This window comes from Bos grunniens, chromosome 22 (assembly GCF_055505025.1).
Source record: "Bos grunniens cultivar Pamir isolate PY7600 chromosome 22, Bosgru_T2T1.0, whole genome shotgun sequence".
NCBI classification, from domain to species: Eukaryota; Metazoa; Chordata; class Mammalia; order Artiodactyla; family Bovidae; genus Bos; species Bos grunniens.
In genome coordinates this window covers 17,891,730-17,919,720 of record NC_141186.1, presented here as the reverse complement: position 1 = coordinate 17,919,720, position 27,991 = coordinate 17,891,730, and the positions used below count along the sequence as shown (strand labels likewise).

Here is a 27,991-nt window from a genome sequence, read left to right as displayed (position 1 = left end):
TGCTGGCGGTCAGGTTATTTTGCACAATGGCCCCGCAACTGGAGTTTGTCTGATTTATTTTCCTCACAATTTGAGGTTATTGAATTTTGGGAGAAAAGACCACAGAGGTAATGTGTTATTCCCAGGGCATCCCACTAAGAGAACACACACCCTCATCATAACACTGGTGCAATGTTGACGTTGATCTCCTGCTGAGGTATGTGTGTTAGGTTTTTGCTTTCTCTTCTCCTCCCCTACTTTTTCCTTCCTCTCCTTTCCTTCCTCACTTTTCTCCCTGCTTTCTGTCTCTCTCCTTCTAGCACTTCCTAGCTCCCTGCCCCAGCCCTGGTTCAACCATTTCTCCAAGAAGCACTGGTTCCTTCTATTGGAGAATGTTACTAGAAACCAAGATCAGGGCACGAAGTGTGCCCTGAGAAACTGTGCCACCTTGCTTCTGGGCTCTGGCAGCTCACAGAGAAAGGAAACATATATGTAAACTAGCTCACTTATCCACAAAGATCTGTAAGTATTTCTGTATGTATCCATCTGAATCTATGTTAAGCTGAACAGGAATTTTAAGGTCTCCAATTTTAATCCAGTATCACATGGATAGTTTTAGCCTTGCCTGTAATTTCCCCTCCAATAGTGAGAAACCTGAATCCCATTTGTCATCCATTTTAAGACAAGGGCAAATTATATATATATATATATGTATATATGTATATATGTATATATGTATATATGTATATATATGTATATATATATTTTTTTCATGCTAAGCTACAGATGGTTAGGATTAGACAAAAGTCTTCTGAAATATAAGTCAGGGACAAACTTCTGCAAAGATATATTAGTGAAACATTAAAGGTTCACACATCTGTGCAAATCAAGCACTTCAGAGACATATACATGAAAATATTTTCTAATTCTTAAGCATGAAGAAGCAATTCTGTGTAAAAACACTTAAAACTAATTGCCATTAAGTGTGTCTAATAGAAGGTTGGCTTTTTCCCCCCTTCAGGTCCACAGAGGGTTCAAAGGCACACACGATTGTCATCTACTAATGAGGGTCTTCTAAAGACTTTCCCCAAAAAGACCAGTAGATTTATGCCACCACACCGGGGAGAGGACGTCCACATGTACCTCAAAGCCCATTCACAGGGTGCTCTAGTCACTGGCGAGGAGAAACAAACCAGGACCGTTAGGAAATATTCCTGACAAAGAACTCCAGGTTCTGGGCTTGTGATTTTTCTGCCTGAGACCCAGAGATTTTTATTTAGCATATTGGTGAATTTCAGTTTGATGAAAGATTATTTCTTATTTCAGTTCATTATCTATTAACACAAGATGGAAAAGCAAATTGTTTCTCATCAATAAACACATTTTCTCCCATCAGTTTGTGGATCAATCCATTCGTCTCAGCGCTTTCTAGATAATCTGTCCCATCCTCCCCCTGGCATCTGCTTGTCTGCCACTTGTTCAGACATCCTTCCCACATCCCTTCTGGGAAGCAATAGCCAAGTGAGCTTGGCAAACTAGGGCTCAGAGAGGCAGTGAGCTCTGGGTCTGCCCCACCAACTAATGCATCTCTCAGGCTAGAGATACAGGCAGACATCCACTGCATTACCTTATATTAGCAAAGCCAATGGAACACCAGACCACTCCAACTTCAGCTGGAGTCACTGTCTTGGCAGATCCCACTGGCGCTCTGTCCCTTTCTGCTTGCCTTTGCCCCTGAGGTGCTTGACCTGACTCCCAATTGTCAGCTGTCAGTGCCTCTGCCTGCCGTGCTAAAGCCTGCTCTGTCACCAGCATGAAAGGCTGGAAGCAGCAGTGAGCAGCCCCCAACCAAACAACTAATATCCTTGGCCCTTGCCTTGGGTGGGACAACTCAGCAGAGTGTTTTAAAGCAGTTCCCAGGTGCTCACAGTGACATGTGGTTTGATAACCCACCCCTTAAAGGCTGTCCTCCCTTTCCTGTATCACTTTCCCACTTCCTACAGTTGTTCTTTCACCTTCCAAATTAATCACTTCCACTCAGATCCCTGTCTGCTTTTCAGCCCAACCATTTCAAGAACTGTAAGTTTACACTCTTTCAAGAATGTGAAGATCTATCTGGCTTGGCCATAGTTATTGGCAGTCAGGAGACCTTGGGCTCTGAGGTCATCTGGACCTAGGTTCAAATCCTGGTACTGCCACCCACCATGTATATAACCCTAAGCCACCTACGTGACTCCTTCAACCTTTCATTTCCACTTCTCTACAGTGGGTTTCCCTGTGGACTGAATGATGTGACGCTGAACTCTCCGAGCACTCATATAACATCTGTGGAAACTACAGCACCCACAGTATTTTACCATCTACTATTTTATCAACATAACTTGACTGTTCCAAGAGACTCTTGAATAAGATATAAGTTGTGAATAACTTTTGTTGAGTCCAAAAACTTCCTACAAAACCCACCAGGTTTTCAAGAGAAAGTATCAAAGGACATACCCCCAAGGACTCTTTGAGTCTCTCTCCTCAAAATCCTCATCTGGCTCTACTCACCCATCCTGAACTGTGAGGTTTACCCAATCCTAACCAAGACCTGTGGGCTTCCCTGGTGCCTCAGTGGTAAAGAATCCACCAGACAATATGGGTCCAACCCCTGGTCTAGAAGATCTTCTGGAGAAGGAAATGGCAACCCACTGCAGTATTCTTGCCTGGGAAATCCCTTGAACAGAGAAGCCTGGAGGGCTACAGTGCACGGGGATGCAAAAGAGTCAGATACAAATTAGTGACTAAACAACAACCAAGACCTGCACTGAAAGAACTGACTAAAACCAAAATGGTAATCTTAACACACAAATCAGCCTAGTCCCTCTGGCTGAGAGACTACTTTGCTGCTACAGGTCATGTTTCCGGTTCCTTTCAATAAGCAAAATAAGTTCAGTATGGTTTTCTCAACAGGCAGATGGTGCCAGTGTTCTATATTCCTCAGATGAGCGTCACAGTGGCATTTTTCTCTTAGGATTTCCCCATCATTCTCCAATTTACATACAATTTAAGAAAGGATGAAACTGAACTACTCTTTAAAATTTCCAACAAACGGTAGCCAAGATTTCTTCACATATTTCCAGGGTGTGTTTTGCCTTTCTTGCTCTTAAGAAGTTTGGACAGATAGCTCTCCAGAAAATGCCTGAATAGTGAGGAAAAGTTGTACCAAAATATATCAAATGCATGGTTGAAAATTAATAAGCCTTTTTGCCAAAGTTTTCAGTGTTCTGTGCCTGTGTGTGTGTTGGACTTCTACACAAAGATGCTGCTATTGACATAGCATCAGAAAAGAAGTGATGGTTTGGGCCAGGAACTGTGAAAAGTTAAAACACATTTCATTCACACCTTATCTGACCCAGGTTCTTTTATAACCAACACTTGGCATCTGCAAGAAGGTTCATGTAAGTTACTGTTTGTTGCTGTTGTTAAGTGGCTAAGTCATGTCTGACTCTTTGTAACCCCTGCAGCACACCAGGCCTCCATGTCCCTCACCATCTCCTTTGCCCAAGGTCATGTCCACTGAAATAGTGATGCCATCCAACCATTTCATCCTGTTGCCCTCTTCTCTGTTACTGTTACTAAGCAGTAAAATTAGCTGGTCTCTGTGATACTCTTTTATACTGAAATCACAATGCCTGCTTCATTAGTCCACACTCTCCTACACACCAAAGCTGAGATAACCATGTCGGGTTGGTCCTGAACAGACTGACTGAAATAAACATGGCTTCAGCAATGGAAAAACCATATTAGGCATCCCATGTAGACTCCTGGCTACCACTCTCTTCAGTCAATAAATCATAACTATAAATCAAATTTCCTTTAGAAAATCTTCTGGTATAAATAAACTTTTTTGACTATGGGCAGTGAGTCTTCTCAATAATACTTTTAATTTTAAAATCTCACACTTACCAAAAAAAAAAAAAGACTCAGACCAATCATCCAGATTTTCCAATTGCTAGCATCTTGCCACATTTGCTTTCTCACTCTCTGTGTGTATGTGTGTCTGTGAGTGTGTATGTGTACCCACATACATGTAAGTTAATTTTTTAAGCACTGAGAGTAAGTTCCAGCCATCATGTCCCTTTAACCCTTTAGTGTGCATCTCCTAAGAACAAATATATTCACTTACATGATCTTAATAAAATTATTAAAATCAGGAAATTGAATACTGATATAACAAATGATATTATCTATGACCTTATTCAAGTTTTTCCAGTTAAAAAAGTCTCTTTTTAACTTACACTGCCTAGAATTCAAGTGCACCATTTTTTTTTTAATAATGACCTAAAGATTCTTCCAAAGAATATAGCATGAGCACTATTCATCTCTACATGAAGATAAAGCTTCATCTCTAGGGTCACAATCAAAAGCATCTTTTCTTATAAGTTAGCACTCAATAAAAATGTAGTTTTCTCTGCTTGCCAAAACTCAGCGAACAAGGGCCCTCTCTCCTTATAAAGAACAATAAGCTAATTTACAGAACTTTGGACAAGTCTCTTGAACTCCTGGAAACTAAGAGGTGTACAAAAATCTAAAATTCTTATCAACTTATTTATCCTCTGTCTTCATATTGGCAAGAAAGAATCAATATAACACTAATAATTCAAACTCTAAGAGAAGTACTTATTTAAGAGCTAAGAATCAAATTAGCAACAAACAACATCCTAATAATTATGTGGACTGGATACATCTACTGGAACTTAGAATAAGATTATTCTCATCTGTCAGCCTGGCGTATTACATAAAGTTTAAATATTGCTCTAACAAAAAGAAAAGTGATAGTTTATTCAACAATATAACAGTGAGATCTATAACAAATCACAAAATCGTTACACTCACATTAAACCTAACACAGTATGTCTTGTCTCTTAAAAAGAAAAAAAAAGCATAAAAAATTATAAAATACTAAGGTCCTCTGTTTTAAAAATGCTCCTCTATCTATCTATGCATCTATACCACTATCTTAAGAAGGATGTACATACAAAGGTGTTAATATGAAAAGTCATTTCTGGCTGATAAAATTATTGAATTTTACTTTTTATTTACCTAAATTTTCTATTTTTCATGATAAATATGCATAACATCTAAATGAAAAGTACTTTGGAAAACCTTGTACTTTAAAACAAAAGCAATAAATCTTTCATAAAAAGAAAAAATGAGAAAATTTTTGCAAAAAATCAAAGAAAAAAAGACAGGAACACTTCAACATACAAGAATAAGTATGATTCTAGAAGGTTGATTCATGGTCTGAAATGGAAAAGAGGTAAAAAAAATACAGATATGTTCCAACGATTATTATGCTTGTCAAAAATAACAGTATTAAAGAATTTCACAGTCAGAAAAGATCTGAACAAAGTCACTGAGTGCTGTGCCCCATCTTCCTTTCAACTGATGTCTGAATATTAAGGAAAATAAAAATTGGACTAGACAAAGACCACTAATCTCTGAAGTGCTTTGATTCCACCAAAGGCATTTGGTTGTAATGGAGGAAGTTGAAATTACTTCCTGCATTGTGGGAAGGATAAGAGAAAGCAGAGATAAGAAGAAGGGCTCAGAAAAAGGAGACATCCAAGAGCAAACGTAGGGAATAAGTGATGGAGGAATGTCTTAGAGGAGGTGGATGAATTTGTCTTAAGAAAGAATATGTCTTTAGAAATGTCTTAAGAAATATATCTTTCTCTTACAATTAACAGGAAAGAAGAGGTCAGAAAGAAAACTTAAAATGGAAAGGAAAATCTGGAGACAGGTCAGATGACCTGGCTTGGTGAGCTGGGAGACAAGGTATTCATTCAAAGTGAGGAAATAAACATGAACAAATGGGTTGGAAATACAACAAGGAGTGAAAAGGAGACTGTGTCTCGGTAATGAGTGCCCAGTTCAGTTCAGTTCAGTCGTTCAGTCGTGTCCGACTCTGTAACCCCATGAATCGCAGCACGCCAGGCCTCCCTGTTCATCACCAACTCCCGGAGTTCACTCAAACTCATGTCCATCGAGTCAGTGATGCCATCCAGCCATCTCATTCTCTGTCGTCCCCTTCTCCTCCTGCCCTCAATCCCTCCCAGCATCAGTCTTTTCCAATGAGTCAACTCTTTGCATGAGGTGGCCAAAGTATTAGAGTTTCAGCTTCAGCATCAGTCTTTCCAATGAACACCCAGGATTCATCTCCTTTAGGATGGACTGGTTGGATCTCCTTGCAGTCCAAGGGACTCTCAAGAGTCTTCTCCAACACCACAGTTCAAAAGCATCAATTCTTTGGCGCTCAGCTTTCTTCACAGTCCAACTCTCACATGCATACATGACCACTGGAAAAACCATAGCCTTGACTAAACGGATCTTTGTTGGCAAAGTAATGTCTCTGCTTTTCAATATGCTATCTAGGTTGGTCATAACTTTCCTTCCAAGGAGTAAGCGTCTTTTAATTTCATGGCTGCGATCACCATCCATGGTGATTTTGGAGCCCAAAAAAATAAAAGTCTGACACTGTTTCCACTGTTTCCCCATCTATTTGCCATGAAGTGATGGGACCAGATGCCATGATCTTCGTTTTCGGAATGTTGAGCTTTAAGCCAACTTTTTCACTCTCCTCTTTCACTCTCATCAAGAAGCTTTTTAATTCCTCTTCACTTTCTGCCACAAGGGTGGTGTCATCTGCATATCTGAGGTTATTGAGTGCCCAGTTGAAGCCAATTAAATGAATTTTCAAATGAACTAATTAGGCCAGGCTTATAACTTTCTAAAGTTCAGAACAGAAGTAGGGAAAAAAAAAGATAAACTGTGGAATTTACTCCTATGATACAGCTTAAGAATTAGAATGAAGGAATTGGGGACTATGAAATCATTTCTGAAATATTCAGTCCTAGAAGCTCAAGTTTTCCAGTATTACTGAAGAAAATTCAGTTGATTTGATCTTTATAAAACTAGAAATAATAACCATATGTTTATCAAAGATTCTTATTACATTTATTATCTCATTTCACCTTTCCAAAAGATCTGAGATAGAAGGTATTTATATATGCTTTTTATAGCAAAGGAAACAGACTTCAAAGATGGTCTCCCAAATCAGCCAGCAGATCTTGACTCGAAGCTGGTCCTTTCAGCTGCACCACCGGTGCTTCCCTTGCTCACTTCCTCCTTAACAATCTCCAGTGGACTCAGCTGCCCAGTGGCCTGCCCTGTATCAGAGCAAATACCACTTCACTCACACCGTCCCCTTAGCCTTAGTTTGTAGGTTGTATATAAGGAACAGACTCAATCTTTCAAACTTAAAAATCTTAATCTGACAAAATAAAAGGGCAAATGAAAAGAAAGACTTATTCATACTTGAGAAAGGAGTAACAGACACTGACTGCTTTCTCAAGGTCACCCAGGCAATCCTTATATTCAGTCTCTAGAACTAAGCTTCCAAAGTTTGCAAGTAAAAGTCAGTAATTTTTTTCCTTGTGAGAGCTGCAATTAGAAACAACCCAAATGTCCATCAACTAATAAAAGAAGAAATTAAATACAAATCCATACAATGGAATATTATGGAAATAAAAAGGAATATAGTACTGAAACATCATACAAAATGGATGAACCTTGCAGCCAATATGCTAAGTAAAAGAAGCCAAGTTACAGAAGACCACATGTTATATGATCCCATATATATGAAATGTCCAGACAAGGTGAACCCACAAAGACAGAGAGTAGATCAGTGATTGGCAGGTGAGTTGGGAGGATATAGAAAGTGATGGCTTAACGGGGATGAGGTTTCTTTTGGAGGGCAATGAAAACACTCTAAAATTGTGGTGATGGTGGTGTAGTTCTGGAAACACTAAAAACCACTGACTGTCACTTAAATGAGTGACCTGTATAGTATGTAAATTTTATCTCAATAAAGTTGGTAAAAATTTGCAATTAGCAGGTAGTTTCACTGGTCATGGTGTATGGGTGAATGTGTAAACATACATACATACATTAAATTATAGAAAAATACAAAAGCTTACTTAAAAAAAAATTTTAATGGTTTAATAATCCTCTCACAGTTCAGACAAACATGAATAAGTTTGTCTGAAATCAAGACCGCCAACAAACTCATCCTGTTTCCCACACTTTCACCAGTAGATAAAAATCCACCTGGCTGCCATATGTCTCCCCTTTCACTCTCCTCCATTTGCCCCACTACAAATTTATAAAAATGTCCCATTTCATCCTGGCATTCCAGAACTTTCAAGGATCTCATGACTATGCTTAAAAACTCACTCTTCTTTCCAAGGACTCCATTTCTCTTCCATTTCTATCCTACTGTATTCTGGTAAGTTTTGTGTTTAAAAACAAACAATACCTACTGCCCCAGAACTGTCCATCAGTCCAAGTCTTGGAAAAACTCAGGCTACCATGTGTTCTGCCCTTACCCAACTCAGGATACAACGTTTCTGGCCCTGAAATGCTCAGGGAAAAAATGAGAAGATTCTCCGTTCCTAATACTTGATTCTAAATAACCTGAAGCTGTTTCCCAAGAGCCCTAAGAAAATAGAGGATCTTTGGGAATACTCTTCTTATAAAAATTTTCTTCTTAATTTGGTATTTTAGATGAGACAGAATCTACCGTTCTAGAGTACTAACAATTTTTATATGAACAAATAGTAAGATCAAATAATTTCCAAGACACATTCACAGTGTCACGCTGCTATTAGCATTTCAGATTAGTAGGATTCATTCAAAAGGCAACAACACCTACCACTGTCAAAATGATGTGAAAGATATTAGAAACAAAAGTTTTCTATAGGAAGAGCTCTACCACAGCTTCAGGTGTATAACAAACACTGAGGAAAATGTAGAAATCCAATAGAAACTGAAACGTTTGATCAATTACGGCACAGAAACCCAAGAGAATGCTGCACCCACCTGAACACAAAATGGTAACAATACACAGCTTAATGCTATGTCATCTTTCAAAATCACATCATCATCTTAAATTGTCTTTTAAAAAACCACTTGGAAAAATGACTCACCTTCAAATCTCTCATTTTTGAAGGTTTCCCATCCATTATATTTGCTCAATTAAATTCTTCTCTTTTTGTCTTTCTTGTCATCTCTACTTTCTAGTATAGTTGTCTTTATCTCCTTCACCCACTCTCTTGATAAAAATTTTACTGTCTATCATGCCTTCTTTTCTAACTTTAGGAAAAATATCTCTATAAAGGCTACATTTACAGCAACATAGATGGACCTAGAGATTGTCATACTGGGTGAAGTAAGTCAGACAAAGACAAATACCACATGATATTGCTTATATGTATAATCTTAAAAAAAGCGTACAAATGAACTTATCTAAAAAGAGAAGAAGTTACAGATTTAGAAAATAAACATATGGTTACCAGGGGGTAAGGGAGGGGGGATAAACTAGGAAGATAGGGACTAACATATACATTACAATATACAAAAGAGATAACTAATAAAGACCTACTGTATAGCACAGAGAATTTTACTCAATACTGTGTAATGGCCAATGTGGGAAAAGAATCTAAAATAGAGTGGATATATGTATATGTGTAACCAATTCACTTTGCTGTACAGCAGAAACTAACACAACATTGTAAATCAACTATATTTCAATAAAAATTAAAATTTTTTTATCTCTGGGCTTTCTATTTTGTTCCATTGATCTATATTTCTGTCTTTGTGCCAGTACCATACTGTCTTGATGACTGTGGCTTTGTAGTAGAGCCTGAAGTCAGGCAGGTTGATTCCTCCAGTTGCATTCTTCTTTCTTAAGATAGCTTTGGCTATTCGAGGTTTTTTGTATTTTCATACAAATTGTGAAATTATTTGTTCTAGCTCTGTGAAGAATACCGTTGGTAGCTTGATAGGGATTGCATTGAATCTATAAATTGCTTTGGGTAGTATACTCATTTTCACTATATTGATTCTTCCAATCCATGAACATGGTATATTTCTCCATCTATTAGTGTCCTCTTTGATTTCTTTCACCAATGTTTTATAGTTTTATATATATAGGTCTTTAGTTTCTTTAGGTAGATATATTCCTAAGTATTTTATTCTTTTTGTTGCAATGGTGAATGGAATTGATTCCTTAATTTCTCTATTTTCTCATTATTAGTGTATAGGAATGCAAGGGATTTCTGTGTGTTGATTTTATATCCTGCAACTTTACTATAATCATTGATTAGTTCTAGTAATTTTCTGGTGGAGTCTTTAGGGTTTTCTATGTAGAGGATCATGTCATCTGCAAACAGTGAGAGTTTTACTTCTTCTTTTCCGATTTGGATTCCTTTTATTTCTTTTTCTGCTCTGATTGCTGTGGCCAAAACTTCCAATTAAAAAAGAAAAGGCTACAGAGCAGAAAACAAAGTCCCCTGTGATTGCAATACACACCCTCCACATCCTGCCCTCCTCACTTTGTGAACCTTACAAAGTGGCAGGAGACGATGGGAGGAGAGGAGGAACGGTGTCAGGCCTCAGAGATATTTTCTGGTTAATTTTGCCTGTCTCTTAGCATGCACAGGAAGCAGAAATCTAAAATAATCAACTACTGTAAGTTTCTTACCTTTTGAATGAATCTGATTCTGATGAAGAAAGAGCTTCCTCTTGAATATCAGTACAACTGAAAGAATCATCTTGTCTGCTACGCTCTAATTTCCCTGGGAAGTCCAGCTTTGATTGACGGAAGTGGTTTGTTTCTACCGAGGGTGTATCTGATGATTTAATTTTATTATCTTCCTGTCCTACAAAAGAAAAAGCAAAGAAAGGGAAAAAAAGAAATATTTAAGAGTACCTTAAAATTTATAACCTCTGTATATTTATTATTTCCACTACATTTAATATTGCTATTTGTACTTGGTAAAATAGAAGTTTATGTAATATTGACTCCAAAACTCTAGTTTTGGAGCCAGAGAATAAAGAATAAGCACTACACTTGTGCCATTTGCTTACACTGTCCACCCATGTATTTCCAGATTCATTAATTCAAAAATAAAATTTTCTTTGAAATCAAGAGTGGGGAAAAACTTATAATTCTAATGAGGCTTTTATTTACAGTGAAAGTGAAGTCACTCAGTCATGTCCGACTCTTTGCGACCCTGTGGACTGTAGCCTACCAGGCTCCTCCATCCGTGGGATTCTCCTGTCAAGAATACTGGAGTGGGTTGCCATTTCCTTCTCCAGGAGATCTGCCCAACCCAGGGATCGAACCCAGGTCTCCTGCATTGCAGGCAGACGCTTTACCATCTGAGCCACCAGAGAAGCTCAAGAATTCCTGCATATTTCATAGATCAGAGAATAGTGATAAACATAAAAAAAATTACAAAAAAGTATTAAAGATTCAATTAATAAGAGAACTACAATCTTTGTCACCGACTGTTGTATGGTAGTGAATCTTTCTGGTCATTTTCCTAAATCTGTTACACAGAATCTACTATTCACTGGTGAAAAGAAAAACTAATCAGACATAACCAAGGTATTTGTTTGATCAAGACACATCACATTTCTACTCATCCCTTGTCATATTCTCACTTTCTGAGTTCTCTTATTGCAGATCAAGGCCCAGGACAGCTGAGGGGATGCAGACAGTGTTTGCCAGAATGTGACCTGCAGGTGTGACCAAAGGTCTGCAAATATGAAGGCAGAAGTCATCTCCGTGCAGCTGTGCTGGGACTTCAGCTGTGCTGACTTTAAGGTCAGGGACTGAGTAAGCACCTGACCCCCTTGACATGTGCCATGAGGACAGAATCTCCTTTCGCATGTTTGCTCACAGGGAAGCAGAGCTTTTACACACTACTCATACACTTGTGGAGACAAGTGACCTTTCACAAAGGACACCAACAAGAACTGTCAAGGTTTTGTGGAAAAATTACGGAAAAGGAGTAAGACATATTCTTCAAACAAACAAACCTTCCCAACTTCATATGATCAAGATTTTTCCAGAAATAAGTATAAGTTCTTGTTACACTGGAGAACAGCATACATCACACAAGAGTATAATTTCTAAAACTAAGCTCCTGATGTTCTCTGGCTTTCACTAAGCCTGCTCATTACCAATACAAGCCATATCCTCTAACGTTTATCTGGGAAATGGAAATGAGCAGCTAACTAAGACAGGATCTCTAGGATCTTCTCTTGCAGACACCTACAACCAGGTTAAAAGGACACAATGACCCACTGAACCCAGGTGACTCTATCACTCAACTTTCTGGGCGAATACAATCAAGTTGGTAATCCAGGGAGAAGGAATTTAACATGAGTATCTTTTATTTTTACACCTGATTTATATTCTTCTCTTCTTTCACTTAAAGAAAATTTTAATTAACGTATGTATTTTTGGCTGTGCTGGGTCTTTGTTGCTGTGCAGGCTTTTCTCTAGTCCTAGCACACACAGGCTTCTCTTTGCAGTGGGTTCTCTTGTTGCAGAGCATGGGCTCTAGAGCATGCAGGTTTCAGTACCTGTGGCTCCCGGGCTCTAGAGCACAGGCTCAATAGTTGTGGCACACGGTCTTCAGTGTGCCTTGGCATGTGGGATCTTCCTGGACCAGGAATGGAATCTGTATCTCCTGCACTGGCAGGTGGATTCTTTACCCCTGAGCCACCAGGGAAGCCCCTTCCACTCCTACGTAAGCTTCCACAGGATAAATTTCCTCTTGCAGACAAGTATTGTTCAACAAGCATGGACAGTGAAAGTCAGTTATCCTTCTTATCTGTCCACGGATCTCAGGAGAGAACTCCAAATAAAGCTGAACGCATGAGGCCCCAACATTAAACTTCTCCAAAGACATGCATCAAAAACAGATGAAGGTTTTACTTAAGAAGACACATACCTCATGCACTTATGCTGGCACTCTGATGAGCCAGTTATTGTAAAGAGCAAATGTTACACTGGCTGTATGACACTGTACAAAGCCCAGCCTTTCAGCCTGTTCCATTCTCTCTCTCTCTCTCTCTCACACTCCCCACCCCTCCCAGACACACGCATTCACACACAGCAATCTACCAGCAGTGCTCATCTCTGAACCCTAGAGAGAGTAAGTCATGCGTACATACACAAAGAACACACAACTCCTGAGTATAAGCAATCAATCGTCTTCAAAAGGCAGTCAACCAATAAACAAAAATATTCTCTTTATCTGAAATATTAAGCTGGATTTTCTCAGGGATTAAACTGCTTTCTGACAACATATTTTAATAACAGCATGAACTAAGTTGCTGACAAAGACCACAAAGAATATACCTAAAAAACCTGTACTCAGTCAGCAACCTTCTACAGAACACCAGGAGAACAGAGGACAAAAATAAAGAATGCAATAGCACCAAAAGGATAAACTACTTAGATGTCAACTAACCAAAGCAATCCAGCAATACAATGCAATCCCAGTGGATTATTTTTTTGACAGAAATAGAAAATCCACCTCAACATTCACATGGAATCTTAAAGGAAATCAGATGGCCAAAACAATCCTGAAAAGGATGAATAAAGCTGGAGAACTCATATCCTCTGACTGAAATTTATTACAAAGTTATGGCAATTAAAACAGCATAGCACTGCTGTAAGAACAGATATACAGACCAATTAAACGGAACACAGAGTACAGAAATATGTCCTCACATATATAGCCAACTGATTTTCAAAAAGGATACCAAAAACATTCAATGGGGAAAGTATAGTCTTCAGACAAATGGTATTCAGAAAACCGGATTATCGACATGTAAAAAGGATGAAGCTGGACCCTTACTTATATTATATACAAAAATTAACTCAAAGTGGACCACAGACCTAAATAAGAGCTAAAACTATGAAACTCTTAGGAGAAAACATAGAGGAAAACTTCATGACACTGATTTTGCAACAACTTCATGAATATAAAAGTGAAAGCATAGGCAACAAGAGAAAAAACTGATAAATTGAACTTCATCAAAACAAAGCACTTTTGCATCAAAAGATACTATCATGGAAATAAAAAGACAACAGAGAAAAAGTTTATATAAGGAATCAATATTCAGAATATTTAAAGAATTCCTAAAACTCAACAACAACAAAAAACAAGCCAATTAAAAAATGAGCAAAGGGCTTAAACAGACACTTCTCCAAAGAAATAAAACAAGTGGCAAATAACCATATAAAAAAATCTCAATCTCATTAGTCATTAGAAAAATATAAATCAAAACCACAATGAGATACAAATTTATATCTACCAATATGGGGTTTCAGTAAGAAAAATGAAAAATAACAAGTGATGAGCATATAGCAAAACTGGATTCCTCAGCACTGCTGATGGGAATGTAAAATGGTGCAGCCACTACAGAAACTAGTTTGGTGGTTTCTAAAAAGGGAAACAAAGAATTATTGTAAGAACCAGAAATGCCACTGCTAGGTACTTACCCAAAAGAACGGAAAGCAGAGGCTTGAACAGATACGTGAACACCAATGCACACAGCAGCATCATTCACAATAGCCACAAGGTGGAAAAAAACCATTACAAATGAATGGATGAACAAAATATGGTCTATAGAGGCAATGGAGTATTATACAGCCATATGAAGTAATAGATTTTGATATATGTTATAAAATGGTGACCCTGAAGACATTATGCTTAATGACATAAGCTGATACAGAAGAAAAAAATAATACATGATTTCACTTTTATGAGGTACCCAGAAGAAGCAAATTCAAAGACACAGAAAGCAGACCAAGGATTACTAAGGGCTGGTGGGGAAAGTGAAAGAGTTATTACTTGACAGGTTAGTTTTGAGTGTAATAGTGGTGATGGTGACACAGCATTGTGAATGTACTTAAAACAGCCACTGACTTAGGCTACCCACTCCAGTATTCTAGCCTGGAGAATCCCACGGACTGTATAGTCCATGGGGTTGCAAAGAGTTGGACACAACTGAGTGACTTTCACTTCACTTAAAGTCCTGGCAATATAAATATAATATTAATCTCAAATTTTTACATGGGCTAAAATTAAGGAATGTGCGATGTATTAGCTTTAGATATTTTAGCAAAACATTCCATTCAAAGTAAATACCAGTGAACTACAGTAAAAATAATTTATTCTCTTTGTAGGATATCTGAGGATGGGCAGCAATAAATCCTATACCTCAAGCTTAAACAACTAAGAAACTTCTGATTTATCATGAAAGGAAGAGGTATTTTTAGAAACTATATCTTCAGGACACCTCCTCATTCATTTATTTCTGGAATAATAAAACTAGTTTACATCCAACAACTGCTACATGTCTAAATATACTAATAAGTCCAAAGTAAAGTTCTTTGATTTTATTTTTTTATATTAAAAATAGTAAAATTCAATACACTTCTGTTTTTAATTAAAGTCTCTTACCCACACATACAGAGGATAGTTTTTCTGTAGATTCATCTCCTTTTGTTGCTTTTCTTTTGGACATTCCAACAGTCTTTTTGTATCCTTTTTTGGCTTGATCCACCAGAAGATGAAATTCATCCTGATGTTTTTTACCTGAATTCAAAAGAGGTCAGTAAATCAGGACTATAAAAGGTACACGTACGTCCACAATCGACAAAGTGAACATCAAGAACATAATCAGTTCAGTTCAGTTCAGTCACTCAGTTGTGTCCGACTCTTCGCAACCCCATGAATCGCAGCACTCCAGGCCTCCCTGTTCATCACCAACTCCTGGAGTTCACCCAGACTCACGTCCATCGAGTCAGTGATGCCATCCAGCCATCTCATCCTCTGTCGTCCCCTTTTCCTCCTGCCCCCAATCCCTCCCAGCATCAGTCTTTTCCAATGAGTCAACTCTTCGCATGAGGTGGCCAAAGTACTGGAGTTTCAGCTTCAGCATCATTCCTTCCAAAGAAATCCCAGGGCTGATCTCCTTCAGAATGGACTGGTTGGATCTCCTTGCAATCCAAGGGACTCTCAAGAGTCTTCTCCAACCCCACAGTTCAAAAGCATCAATTCTTTGGCGCTCAGCCTTCTTCACAGTCCAAATCTCACATCCATACATGACCACAGGAAAAACCATAGCCTTGACTAGATGAACCTTTGTTGGCAAAGTAACGTCTCTGCTTTTGAATATGCTATCTAGGTTGGTCATAACTTTCCTTCCAAGGAGTAAGCGTCTTTTAATTTCACAGCTGCAGTCACCATCTGCAGTGATTTTGGAGCCCCCCAAAATAAAGTCTGACACTGTTTCCACTGTTTCCCCATCTATTTCCCATGAAGTGATGGGACCAGATGCCATGATCTTCGTTTTCTGAATGTTGAGCTTTAAGCCAACTTTTTCACTCTCCTCTTTCACTTTCATCAGGAGGCTTTTGAGTTCTTCTTCACTTTCTGCCATAAGGGTGGTGTCATCTGCATATCTGAGGTTATTGATATTTCTCCCGGCAATCTTGATTCCAGCTTGTGCTTCTTCCAGTCCAGCATTTCTCATGATGTACTCTGCATAGAAGTTAAATAAGCAGGGTGACAATATACAGCCTTGACGTACTCCTTTTCCTAATGGAACCAGTCTGTTGTTCATGTCCAGTTCTAAGTGTTGCTTCCTGACCTGCATACAAATTTCTCAAGAGGCAGATCAGGTGGCCTGGTATTCCCATCTCTTTCAGAATTTCCCACAGTTTATTGTGATCCACACAGTCAAAGGCTTTGGCATAGTCAATAAAGCAGAAATAGATGTTTTTCTGGAATTCTCTTGCTTTTTCCATGATTCAGTGGATGTTGGCAATTTGATCTCTGGTTCCTCTGCCTTTTCTAAAACCAGCTTGAACATCTGGAAGTTCACGGTTCACATATTGCTGAAGCCTGGCTTGGAGAATTTTGAGCATTACTTCAAGAACACAAATGTGCTCAAGAACAGCACCCTTTGAACTCATTTACAATGAATTTAAGAAGCCTGGCGGTTGTGGGGCGGAGGCGGGGGCGGGGGGAGATGCTGTGGCAACCTTCTTTTATATTAGTATCTTCTCCTTTTCTCAGATACAGACTTGAAACATAACATTCCTAGTTTACATCTGTAGGTTTCTTCCCACATCCCATACTCGTTTAAAAAAGCTTTTTGTTAGAGCATGAAAGAGGCTGTTTTCTTAAATATTTCCAAAAGACACCAGTCTAACTTCTAAGATATAACCGTACTAGGAGGAAGAATATTAACTGAGTTTAAAAGTAGAAGTTTCTAGGAAAGATGGATAAAAACAAAGAATACCCAACTTTAATTCCCCCTTTTCCTTCACATTTCTTGCCTGTTTTCTAACAGAACCCCTTTGATAATCTAAGACCCCCACCACCATCAATCTATCTTGGTATAAATATTAACTGAGTTTAAAAGTAGAAGTTTCTAGGAAAGATGGATAAAAACAAAGAATACCCACTTTAATTCCCCCTTTTCCTTCACATTTCTTGCCTGTTTTCTAACAGAACCCCTTTGATAATCTAAGACCCCCACCACCATCAATCTATCTTGGTATATTATAATTAATCAATCTTAATTTACTACTACTTCAAACACCTCTGAAGATAATTTAAGCTTGACCTCCAGGTCACCACTATTAATGTACATTAATTTACTCAATAAAGAGTAGCCACTCATTCATTGTTAGAGCATGGATTTGAGGACATCTATTTTTTATTCTGAACCAAGGTTCAAACAGCTGAGGTTGCAAACACTGCTGCTGCTGCTAAATCACTTCAGTTGTGTCAGACTCCATGCGACCCCACAGACGGCAGCCCACCAGGCTCCCCTGTCCCTGGGATTCTCTGGGCAAGAATATTGGAGTGGGTTGCCATTTCCTTCTCCAATGTATGCATGCATGCCAAGTCTCTTCAGTCGTGTCTGACTCTGTGAGACCCCATGGACAGCAGCCGACCAGGCTCCCATGGACAGCAGCTGACCAGGCTCCCCTGTCCGGAGGATTCTCCAGGCAAGAATACTGGACTGGGTTGCTATTTCCTTCTCCACTTAAACACTGTTAGCAACCTTAAACACTTAATTCATGGTCTAAAATGTTGTTGTAAATTCTATACAATTTTAGAGTCATACTGCAAATAATTAAAAGTTTTTAAACTGTTTTCATCCAATAACCACCTTGTTCCTTGAACATTAGGGAGAGACTGTTCCTGATTCCAACATATTTATGTGTATGGTATGTGTATGCAAACTCCCAGTGAAACTAATGTGTTGGGCTGTAAAGTGTCTGGTAGGTTTTAAATAAGAGACTGGCTAAAATCTCAGGAACAAATAAGTAGCCCATAAAGATTATTAGGAAAACTGAGCTCTTCAGAAACAGGTGAGATCTTATGATTAGGCAAGAGCAACAGCACTATGGGGTCTACATAATCTAATCAGCTCTGTTAACAAGTCTCCTCCACTGTTAATTTACAGATTATGGATTTAAGAATTACTCAAGAAACTTCCTAATGTAATCTCGTAACAGATAAGAAGGCTTAATGACTTTGTCTTCTGAAGGAATAAAATCCCAGGTTTAAAAAAGAGATTTTCTTTTTAAATCTAATTACCCCTCCAGCTAGACTAGAAACAAAAGTAAATGGCAACCACTGCTCCAGCTTTGGCCCAAGAAGTCCAACAACAACTGCTCAAAAAGTGAACAATGCCAAGAGATTATGACTGATAAAATCGTTCCTATTCATTTCTCCACCTCATTTTAGGAGTAATGCCATTTGGCAAGCAAAACTTCAGAGTTTAAATTCAATGCCCTGAATTTACCTCTTAAAAGTTTTAAGTGGATCAGATAGTGGCAGGAGCAGATGAATAAGCTCACATGCAACCAAGTCATATTCTTCAAGATTTTTAGTCCTTGAATCATACCTTTCTGCCTTGCCAAATGGAAATATAATATTCTCTAGTGCCAAGTCAAGTCCTTCATACCCTGACTACCTTCACTGCTCTTTTTAGAGCATATTTTACACCCAGAGTATCTCTGGGTCTGCCCATGAACCCAGGGGTGAACCAAAACCAGGATCCAAGAGTGGCACAGACTCAAGCCTGTCCAGTGACACCAATGAGATACATACTCATCTACTTTATATCACAGGAAGAGTTTGAAGTCAGGGTCTCCCAAAATAAAATCTCATGTCTTTTTTTTTACCAACTAGCTATGACATTCATGCAATGAAACATGGATGAAGAACAGATTAATAGTAAAAGCTAACACTCACTATGGGATTATTCATTCAACTGTGAACTGACTAGCCTCACTTTAAATTTATGATCATAAGTCTCAAATGAGCACTCAGCACTATCATACAACTTTTCTACCTTTCTCCAGTAAACTTTTACAATTCTCCAAAATGACAACTTCACACTTCCGCCAAAACTGCAACACTTCCTTTTCAGTTGGGCTCACATCACTCTGAAAATACAGGTAAGTTCTAACAGGAACTCTGACATCTTACAACTATTACTACTTCATCTGTGCACACATGATCTATCTTCCCTCGCAGTGAGCATGCAAAGGCTGTCCTTGCTGCATTTAAGGACCAAGCTCTAATTTATGCTCTGGATTCCATTAAGGCCTTCTCAAGGATGTAATGTATGCAATTATCCTTTCCTGTAACACCAACTTCTCCTCTCTTTTGAATCTTTCCCACTGCATACAAGTAAGTTTGGGATGGGATTGTGCTTTTGAAAGTTAGAGTGTGGGTTGTGAATACAACTTAGTAGGTCCAGATCAGCATCTTTTTCTTAATAAAACAAAAAGAATAGGATAAAAAGTGCCAGAGTGCATTAAAATGGAAAGAGGAAACAACCAAGATGTCCTTCAGTAGGTTAACAGATAATCAATCAAACTGGGGTATATCCAGAAAGTGGAGTGTCAACCAGTTCTGAAAAGAAATGAGCTATCAAGGCATGAAAAGACAGAAGAGCCTTACACGAACAGTACTAAGTGACACAAGGGGCTTCCCAGGCGGCACAGTGGTAAAGAATCTGCCGGTCAATGCAGGAGATGTAAGAGACATGGGTTCTATCCCTGGGTTGGAAAGGTCCCCTGGAGGAGGGCACAGCAACCCACTCCAGTATTCTTGCCTGGAGAATCCCATGGTTAGAGGAGACTGGCAGGTAACAGTTCATGGGGTTGCAAAGAGTTGGACATAACTGAAAAGACTAAGCAGGCAGGCACATAAGTGAAAGTAGACAATCTGAAAAGGCTACATACATACTATATAATTCCAGCCATATATAGGATATTCACAAAAAGGCAAAACTATGGAGACAGTGAAAAGATCAATGCCTGGGGTTGAGGGTGAGGAAGGGAGATGAACAGATGAAGCACAGAGGACTTCAGGGGCAGTGAAAACACTCTGTATGATATTGTATTGGTAGATACACGTTACTAATTTGTCAAAACCCATAGGATGTACAACACCAAGAGAGAACCTAGAAGTAAACTACAGACTGTGTTTGATTATGAGTGTCAATGTAGGCTCAACAACTGTAACAAATATACTACTCTAGTGTGGGGATGTTGGTATTTGCAGAGGTTATGCATGTGTGGAGGCAGGGAACACACAGGAATTCTGTAATTTGTCCCCGCTTTTAAAAAAAAGTAAGATCAGTTATGGTTTGGATAAGCATAACCAAGTGGTTTTGGAAGTCAATTATCTCAATACTTTTATTTTTTCAAAGTCACTAAAGAAATTCTGAGAAAAAAATGACAGAAAACAATTTTTTCTAATGTTGGAGACAGTCAAGGTCAAGGACGGTGCATACGAACATCATTTGAAAATATCTAAATACAACCTTGTAAAAACATGGAAAGATTAAAAATTGTTTTGCAAAATTTATTTCAGTAATATGCGTGCATACAGTTAACAGTAATATAAAATAAAAATTTCACTGTGAGTTGCAGTAAAAACAGATCAGATAACCACTGGGTTAAGTATCTTCCAACTTTAAAGTGAAAGTTGCTCAGCCATGTCCGACACTTCAAGACCCCATGGACTCTACAATCCATGGAATTCTCCAGGCCAGAACACTGGAGTGGGTAGCCTATCCCTTCTCCAGGGCATCTTCCCAACCCAGGGATTGAACCGGGGTCTCTTGCATTGCAGGCGGATTCTTTACCAACTGAACTATCAACAAACAAAACCGTCCCTGGACCCAGCACCCACCTCCAGCTTTGACTTCATTTCTCTCTCTTACTGACACAGTGAAACTTGCCCTAAGAGTTGTCTGCCTTCATATCTCCACTTCCTCACCTCAAATTTGGTCTCAATCAATTCTAAGTGCTTCTGATGTCTCCCCTCCTATGAAACCACTCTTGCCACAGTGTGTTGTGAAACATGAGTCATGAAATCAATTACCTGTCTCACAAACTGGATACTTTTCATATATTTTAACTAAAACAACACATGACAACAGTTTAAATGCAGAAGTTAATGTGAGTGAGAGTCAAGATGTTTCTAGTAAGCAAGACATTAAAGAGATTTGCAAAAACAGAAAGGAGTATTATTCTTCTCACTAACTTTTTAAGATCAGACTTACTGAAAAATAATTTGCACAAAAAAATTTTTAAGTGGACAATCTGATGCATTTTAAGAGAATGTATAGCTGTGTTAGGGAGAAGGCAATGGCACCCCACTCCAGTACTGTTGCCCGGAAAATCCCATGGATGGAGGAGCCTGGTAGGCTGCAGTCCATGGGGTCACTAAGAGTCAGACACAACTGAGCGACTTCACTTTCACTTTCCACTTTCATGCATTGGAGAAGAAAATGGCAACTCACTCCAGTGTTCTTGCCTGGAGAATCCCATGGATGGAGAAGCCTGATAGGCTGCAGTCCATGGGGTCGCACAGAGTCAGACACGACTGAAGCGACTTAGCAGCAGCAGCAGCAGCAGCAGCATAGCTGTGTTATCTACCAACACAACCATAAAACAAAAGATTTAAATTATCCACAGACTTCCTTTGTAGTCAGTCCCTGCCTTTTTCCACCTGTAGCCCCGGGCAGTACCAATCTGCTTTCTGTTACCATACTTTTGTCCTTTCTAGAAGGGTTCATAAGTGGAATTATACAGGGTGCTACCTTTTCAGTTTGGCTTTTCTGTTAGTATAATGTTTCTGAGATTCATCCTGTTGTTTCAAATGTCAGGGGTTAGTTCTTTTTTGAATGTATTGCAATGTGTTTATGGATACTGAGATTGTTTTCAGTTTAAGATAGTATGAATAACCTGCTGTAACATTTATCTGTAACACTCATCAAACTGTTGACTTATAAATAATGAACTTTATTTTTTGTAAACTACATCTTGACAAATCTGATTCTAAAAATCTAGGTGTGGATATATGCTTTCACTTCTCTTGGGTAAACAGCTAAGAGTAAGTAGGTGCATGTGTCAATTTATAACAAACTTCTAAACTGTTTACTTAAGCGACTGTATCTTTCTGTATTCTCACCAGAGATGTATAAGAGTTTCATGTGCTCTACATCCTGGTCAACACTTGGTATTGTTTTTTCTTTTGTGTCATTAAAACAAGCATGTAGTATTATTTTACTGTTATTTTAATTTCTATTTTTCCAAAGATTCGTGACTAATGACTAACAAGACAAATGATATATTTTTCTGTAGTTATTTGGTATATGAGTATTTTCTTTTCTTGAGGAATCTGTTGAAATATGTGCCCTTTTAAAAAATACTGGGGATTGCCTAGCAGTCCAGTGGTTAGGACTCTGCTCTCACTGCTGAAGGCTTAGGTTTGATCCCTGGTTGGTAAACTAAGATACCAAAAGCCGTACAGTATGGCCAAATAAAAAAATAAAAAATACTACCTAGGACATATTATTGAATTATAAGAGTTCTTGATAAAATATAGATTCTAGCACTTTGTCAAATACAAATTTTATAATATTTCCTCATAATCTGTTACTTGCTTTTTCATTTTCATATCTGTCTTCTGAAGAGTAAAAGTTTTTATTTTAATAAGATAGAATGTATTACTTTTTTCCTTTTCTTTTATGATTCATACTATTTGTTAAAGGTGATCATGTTTACTGTGAATAAGAAATCTTATTTCTTCCTTTTAATCTGAGTATTCTTTCTATTTCTTGCCTTATCACACTGGCAAGAATCTACAGTATAATGCTGAATCCACAGAACAACGGTAAGAACAGGTATCTCTACCTTGTTTCCAGTCAGAAAAGAAACATTCACTATTTCACCATTAAATATGACATTAGTTGTAAGTTTTTCAGATCTCCTAAACTGAATTGATGCTTTCAAATTTGGACTCTTCAGAGTCCCCTGAACTGCAAGAAGAGCAAACCAGAAACCAAAGAAAATCAACCCTGAGTATTCATTGGAAGAACTGATGCTGAAGCTTAAGTTCCAATACTTTGGCCACCTGATGCGAAGAATGGACTCACTAGGAAAGATCCTGATTCTGGGAAAGATTGAAGGGGTGGCAGAGGATGAGATGGTTAGATAGCATCACTGACTCAAAGGAAATGAATTTGTGCAAACTCCAGGAGTTAACGGAGGACAGAGGAGCCTGGCAGGCTACAGTCCAGGGAGTCGCAGAGTCAGACACAACTTAATGACTGAACAACACATACAGGATTAATGAAATTCTTGTTTAGTAAGAGTTCTTTTAATTATTGAGTGTTCAATTTTGCAAATGCTTATCTGCATCTACTTAAAAAATTACACAGTGTTTTTCTTCTTCAGTCTATTAATGCACTGAATTATGTTGATTAATTTTCTAACATTAAACCAGTCATGCATTTTTAGGATAAGTGAAGTCACTCAGTCGTGTCCGATTCTTTGCGACCCCATGGACTGTAGCCTAACAGGCTCCTCCATTCATGGGATTTTCCAGTCAAGAATACTGGAGTGGGTTGCCATTTCCTTCTCCATCTTGGGATAAATCCCTTGGTTTAATAACTTGGTTATAATGCATTATCCTTTTATGTAATACTGGAATTGATTTACCAAAATACTGTTAAGAATTTTTGCATCTATGTTCATGAAGAATATTGGTCAAAACTTTAAGGCAGGAAGTATTCCTTCCTTTTCAATTTTTTAGAAGAATTATTTTAGAATTGGTATTATTTCCTTCCTTATGTATTTCATAAAATTCAGCACCGAAGCCATTTGGATCTGGAATTTTCTTCCTGGGGATGCAAATTCAATTTAGTTCCCAGATGAAGGAATATTCATGCTTATCTACTTTTCCTTGACTGCTGCTGCTGCTGCTGTCACTTCAGTTGTGTCCAACTCTGTGTGACCCCATAGATGGCAGCCCACAAGGCTCTGCAGTCCCAGGCAAGAACACTGGAGTGGGTTGCCATTTCTTTCTCCAATGCATAAAAGTGAAAAGTGAAAGTGAAGTCGCTCAGTCGTGTCCGACTCTTTATGACCCCATGGACTGTAGCCCACCAGGCGCCTCTGTCCATGGAATTCTCCAGGCCAGAATACTGGAGGGGGTTGCTATTCCCTTGTCCAGGGGATTTTCCTGACCCAGGGATCGAACCCAGGTCTCCTGCATTGCAGGCAGATTCTTTACCGTCTAAGCCACTAGGGAAGCTCTGGTTCTATTAATTGATTTTTCTCTTTTCTAGGATCTTTTTTTTTTTGCTTCTTTGAATGCCTGGTAATTTCAATAGGATACTGTTAATTTTATATTGTTGATGGCAAAATTTCATTCTATCCTTAAACTGTATTGTAATTTATTCTGCTGCTGCTGCTAAGTTGCTTCAGTCAAGTCCAACTCTGTGCTACCCCATAGTTGGCAGCCCACCAGGCTCCTCCATCCCTGGGATTCTCCAGGCAAGAACACTGGAGTGGGTTGCCATTGCCTTCTCCAATGCATGAAAGTGAAAAGTGAAAAGTGAAAGTGAAGTCACTCGGTCGTGTCTGACTCTTTGCGACCCCATGGACTACAGCCCACCAGGCCCCTCCGTCCATGGGATTTTCCAGGCAAGAGTACTGAAGTGGGGTCCCATTGCCTTCTCCGGTAGTTTATTCTGAAGCACATCAAACTAGTTGGAGTCAACAAAATCATTTCATGCTTTGCTTTCAAATTTTATCAGGAGAAGAGAATGAGAACACAGCCAAAGAAAGACTGAGTAAAAATATCTCCAAAAGATGTAACTGGTAAAGGACTTATTCAAAATATATAAAGAACTTTTAAAACTCAGTAAGAAAATGAACAACCCAATTAAAAAATAGGCAGAAGATCTGAGCAAAAAAGATTTACCAAAGAAGATATGTAGATGACAAGTAAGCATAGGAAAAGATGCTCCACATCATGTCATTAGAGAATTGCACATTAGAACAATGAGATACCACTATACACCTAACAGAAAGGCAAAAATCCAAACACTAACACCACCATATGCAGTGGGAATGCAAAATGGCACAGACACTTCCAAAGGTAACTTGGCAGTTTCTTAAAAAACTAAAGGTACCTTATGACCCAGCAATCACATTCTTTAGTATTTACCCGAATGAACTGAAAACTTATGTCCACACAAAAACTCACACATGAACATTTAATTATAGTTTTTCTCATAATTGCCAAAAGAGGCAACCAAGATATTCTTCAGTAAGGGAACTGGTCATTGAACTTTGGTACATCCAGAAAATAGATTATTCAGCTCCTAAAAACAATGAGCTATAAAGCCAAGAAAAAACTTAGAGGAAGCTTAAATGCATTACTAAGGAAAAGACTATATACTGTATGAATCCAACTGTATGACATTTGGGAAAAGACAAAACTATGAAGATAGGAATAAGATAAGTGGTTGCCAGGGGTTAGGGATAAAGATGAGGCGCACATAGCATTTTTAGTGCAACGAAACTATTCCTGTGTGCCACAACAGTAGAAGTATAGCACTGGATGTTTGTCAAAACCCACAGAATATATAATACCAAGAATGAACTCTAGATAAACTGTGGATTCTGAGTGATAACAAGGTGTCAATGTAGGTTCATCAGTTATAAGAAATGTACCACTCTGGTGGGGGGTGTTTAGAGTAGGAGAGCCTGTGCGTGTGTCAGATCAGGAGAAACATAGGAACTATCAATATTTTCCACTCAACTTTGCTGTGAACCTAAAACTGGCCTAAAAAAGTCTGAAAAAAATTTTGTTATTAAGGAAAATTAAAGCAGCAAGTAGCCTAGAGCAGGGATCAGCAAATAATAGTCCAAGGGTCAAATGCAACCCATGGCCAATTTTTGTATGGTCCTCAAGCTAAGACTGGTACTCATATTTTAGAAAGGATTATAAACAAACAAGAACATTTGACAGAGACCATATGTAGCCTGCAAAGCCTAAACTATGTACTATCTGGCCTTAAGGTAGTTAAGCTTTACTAACAAAGCAGTAATATCTTTCTGAGGCTTCTGCCTAAAGCCTTACGCACTAAGAAGTTTTTTCAAGTGTGCCTGGTGGCTGTTGAAATTCAAGCTGTTTCCTGTCCTGTGTGAACTCCAGAATTCTTCTGGAACTAACCTTTCCAAGTTTTTCTCTGGTCTTGGGAAGTTTCCTCTCATTCAAGGCTAGAAGGCTAGGTAGCCAAACACTTGCCCAGATCTTTCTATAGATCTTTAGAGCTCTGTTCTCTCTGTGGGTCCCTCCTTTCTGAGACTCTGTCCTGTCACCATGGCCTCCACAACTTTGATTTCTGTTGTACCTATTCAGTGATACAACAAGATTATTTTGGGCTCCCCCCACCCAGGGCCATAAAACCGCCTGCCAGGTGCTGGAGCTGTAGAGCTCATCATTTTATTTGTTCTCTTTCTCTCAGGGATAACAGTCCTGTGCTACCTTTTTTCCAATATCTGAAAATCCATTGGTTTATATATTTCATCTGGTTTTCAAGCTTCTAAGGGGGGAAAGTAAGTATAGTCTGTTATTCCATCTGGGCTAGGAGTAGAAATCTCCATTTACTTTGATTTTTGTGTATTGGGAAAGTTTTTTTTTTTCCTTACCAAAATATGGTATGATTTTTTTAAAATATAAATTTATTTATTTTAATTGGAGGTTAATTACTTTACAATATTGTATTGGTTTTGCCATACATCAACATGAATCCGCCACAGGTATACACGTGTTCCCCATCCTGAACCCCCCTCCCACCTCCCTCCCCGTATCTTCCCTCTGGGTTGTCCCAGTGCAACAGCCCTAAGCAACCAGTATCATGCATCGAACTAAAAATTTTATTTGACTATAGTTGCTTTACAATGTGTTAGGTTCTGCTATACAGAAAAGTGAATCAGCTACTGTTGCTAAGTTGTGTCTGACTCTTTGTGACCCAATGAACTGCAGCATGCCAAGCTTCTCTATCCATCACTGTCCCCCTGAGTTAGTTCAAACTCAAGTCCATTCAGTCAGTGATGACATCCAACCATCTCATCCTCTGTCATCCCCTTCTCCTCCTGCTCTCAATCTTTCCCAGCATCAGGGTCTTTTCCAATGAGTCAGCTCCTTGCACCAGGTGCCCAAAGTACTGGAGCTTCAGCTTCAGCATCAGTCCTTACAATGAATATTCAGGGTTGATTTCCTTTAGGATTGCCTGGTTTGATCTCCTTGCAGTCCAGGGGACTCTCAAGAGTCTTCTCCAACATCATAGTTCAAAAGTGTCAATTCTCTGGCGCTCAGCTTTCTTCACAGTCCAACTCTCACATCCACACAAGATTACTGGAAAAATCATAGTCCTTACTATAAAGACCTTTGTGTGCAAAGCGATGGTTCTGCTTTTTAATATGCTGTCAACGTTTGTTATCATGAGAAACTCTGGAATGGATGAAGCACAAGCTGGAATCAAGACTGCCGGGAGAAGTACCAATAACCTCAGATATGTAGATGACAGCACCCTTATGGCAGAAAGTAAAGAAGAACTAAAGAGCCTCTTGATGAAAGTGAAAGAGGAGAGTGAAAAAGTTGGCTTAAAGCTCAACATTCAGAAAACGAAGATCATGGCATCTGGTCCCATCACTTCATGGCAAATAGATGGGGAAACAGTGGAAACAGTGGCTGACTTT

At 38.7% G+C, this 27,991-nt stretch overlaps 1 protein-coding gene across 15 annotated transcripts in view; it reads right to left on the bottom strand.

Annotated features, from left to right (window-relative positions):
- The window catches only part of RAD18 (RAD18 E3 ubiquitin protein ligase), a 111,923-nt gene that overhangs the window by 30,853 nt on the left and 53,079 nt on the right, over positions 1–27,991 (bottom strand). For 8 of the 15 annotated variants that reach the window (XM_086366591.1, XM_086366593.1, XM_086366599.1 and 5 more), the window contains 2 exons: positions 15,351–15,485; positions 10,565–10,742 (listed from right to left, as the gene is read on the bottom strand). In XM_086366591.1, coding sequence (XP_086222717.1) covers positions 10,565–10,742; positions 15,351–15,485 — 313 coding nt within the window. The remainder of the gene's footprint in view (positions 1–10,564; positions 10,743–15,350; positions 15,486–27,991) is intronic. The other 7 variants (XM_086366595.1, XM_086366597.1, XM_086366602.1 and 4 more) reach the window with 1 other exon arrangement.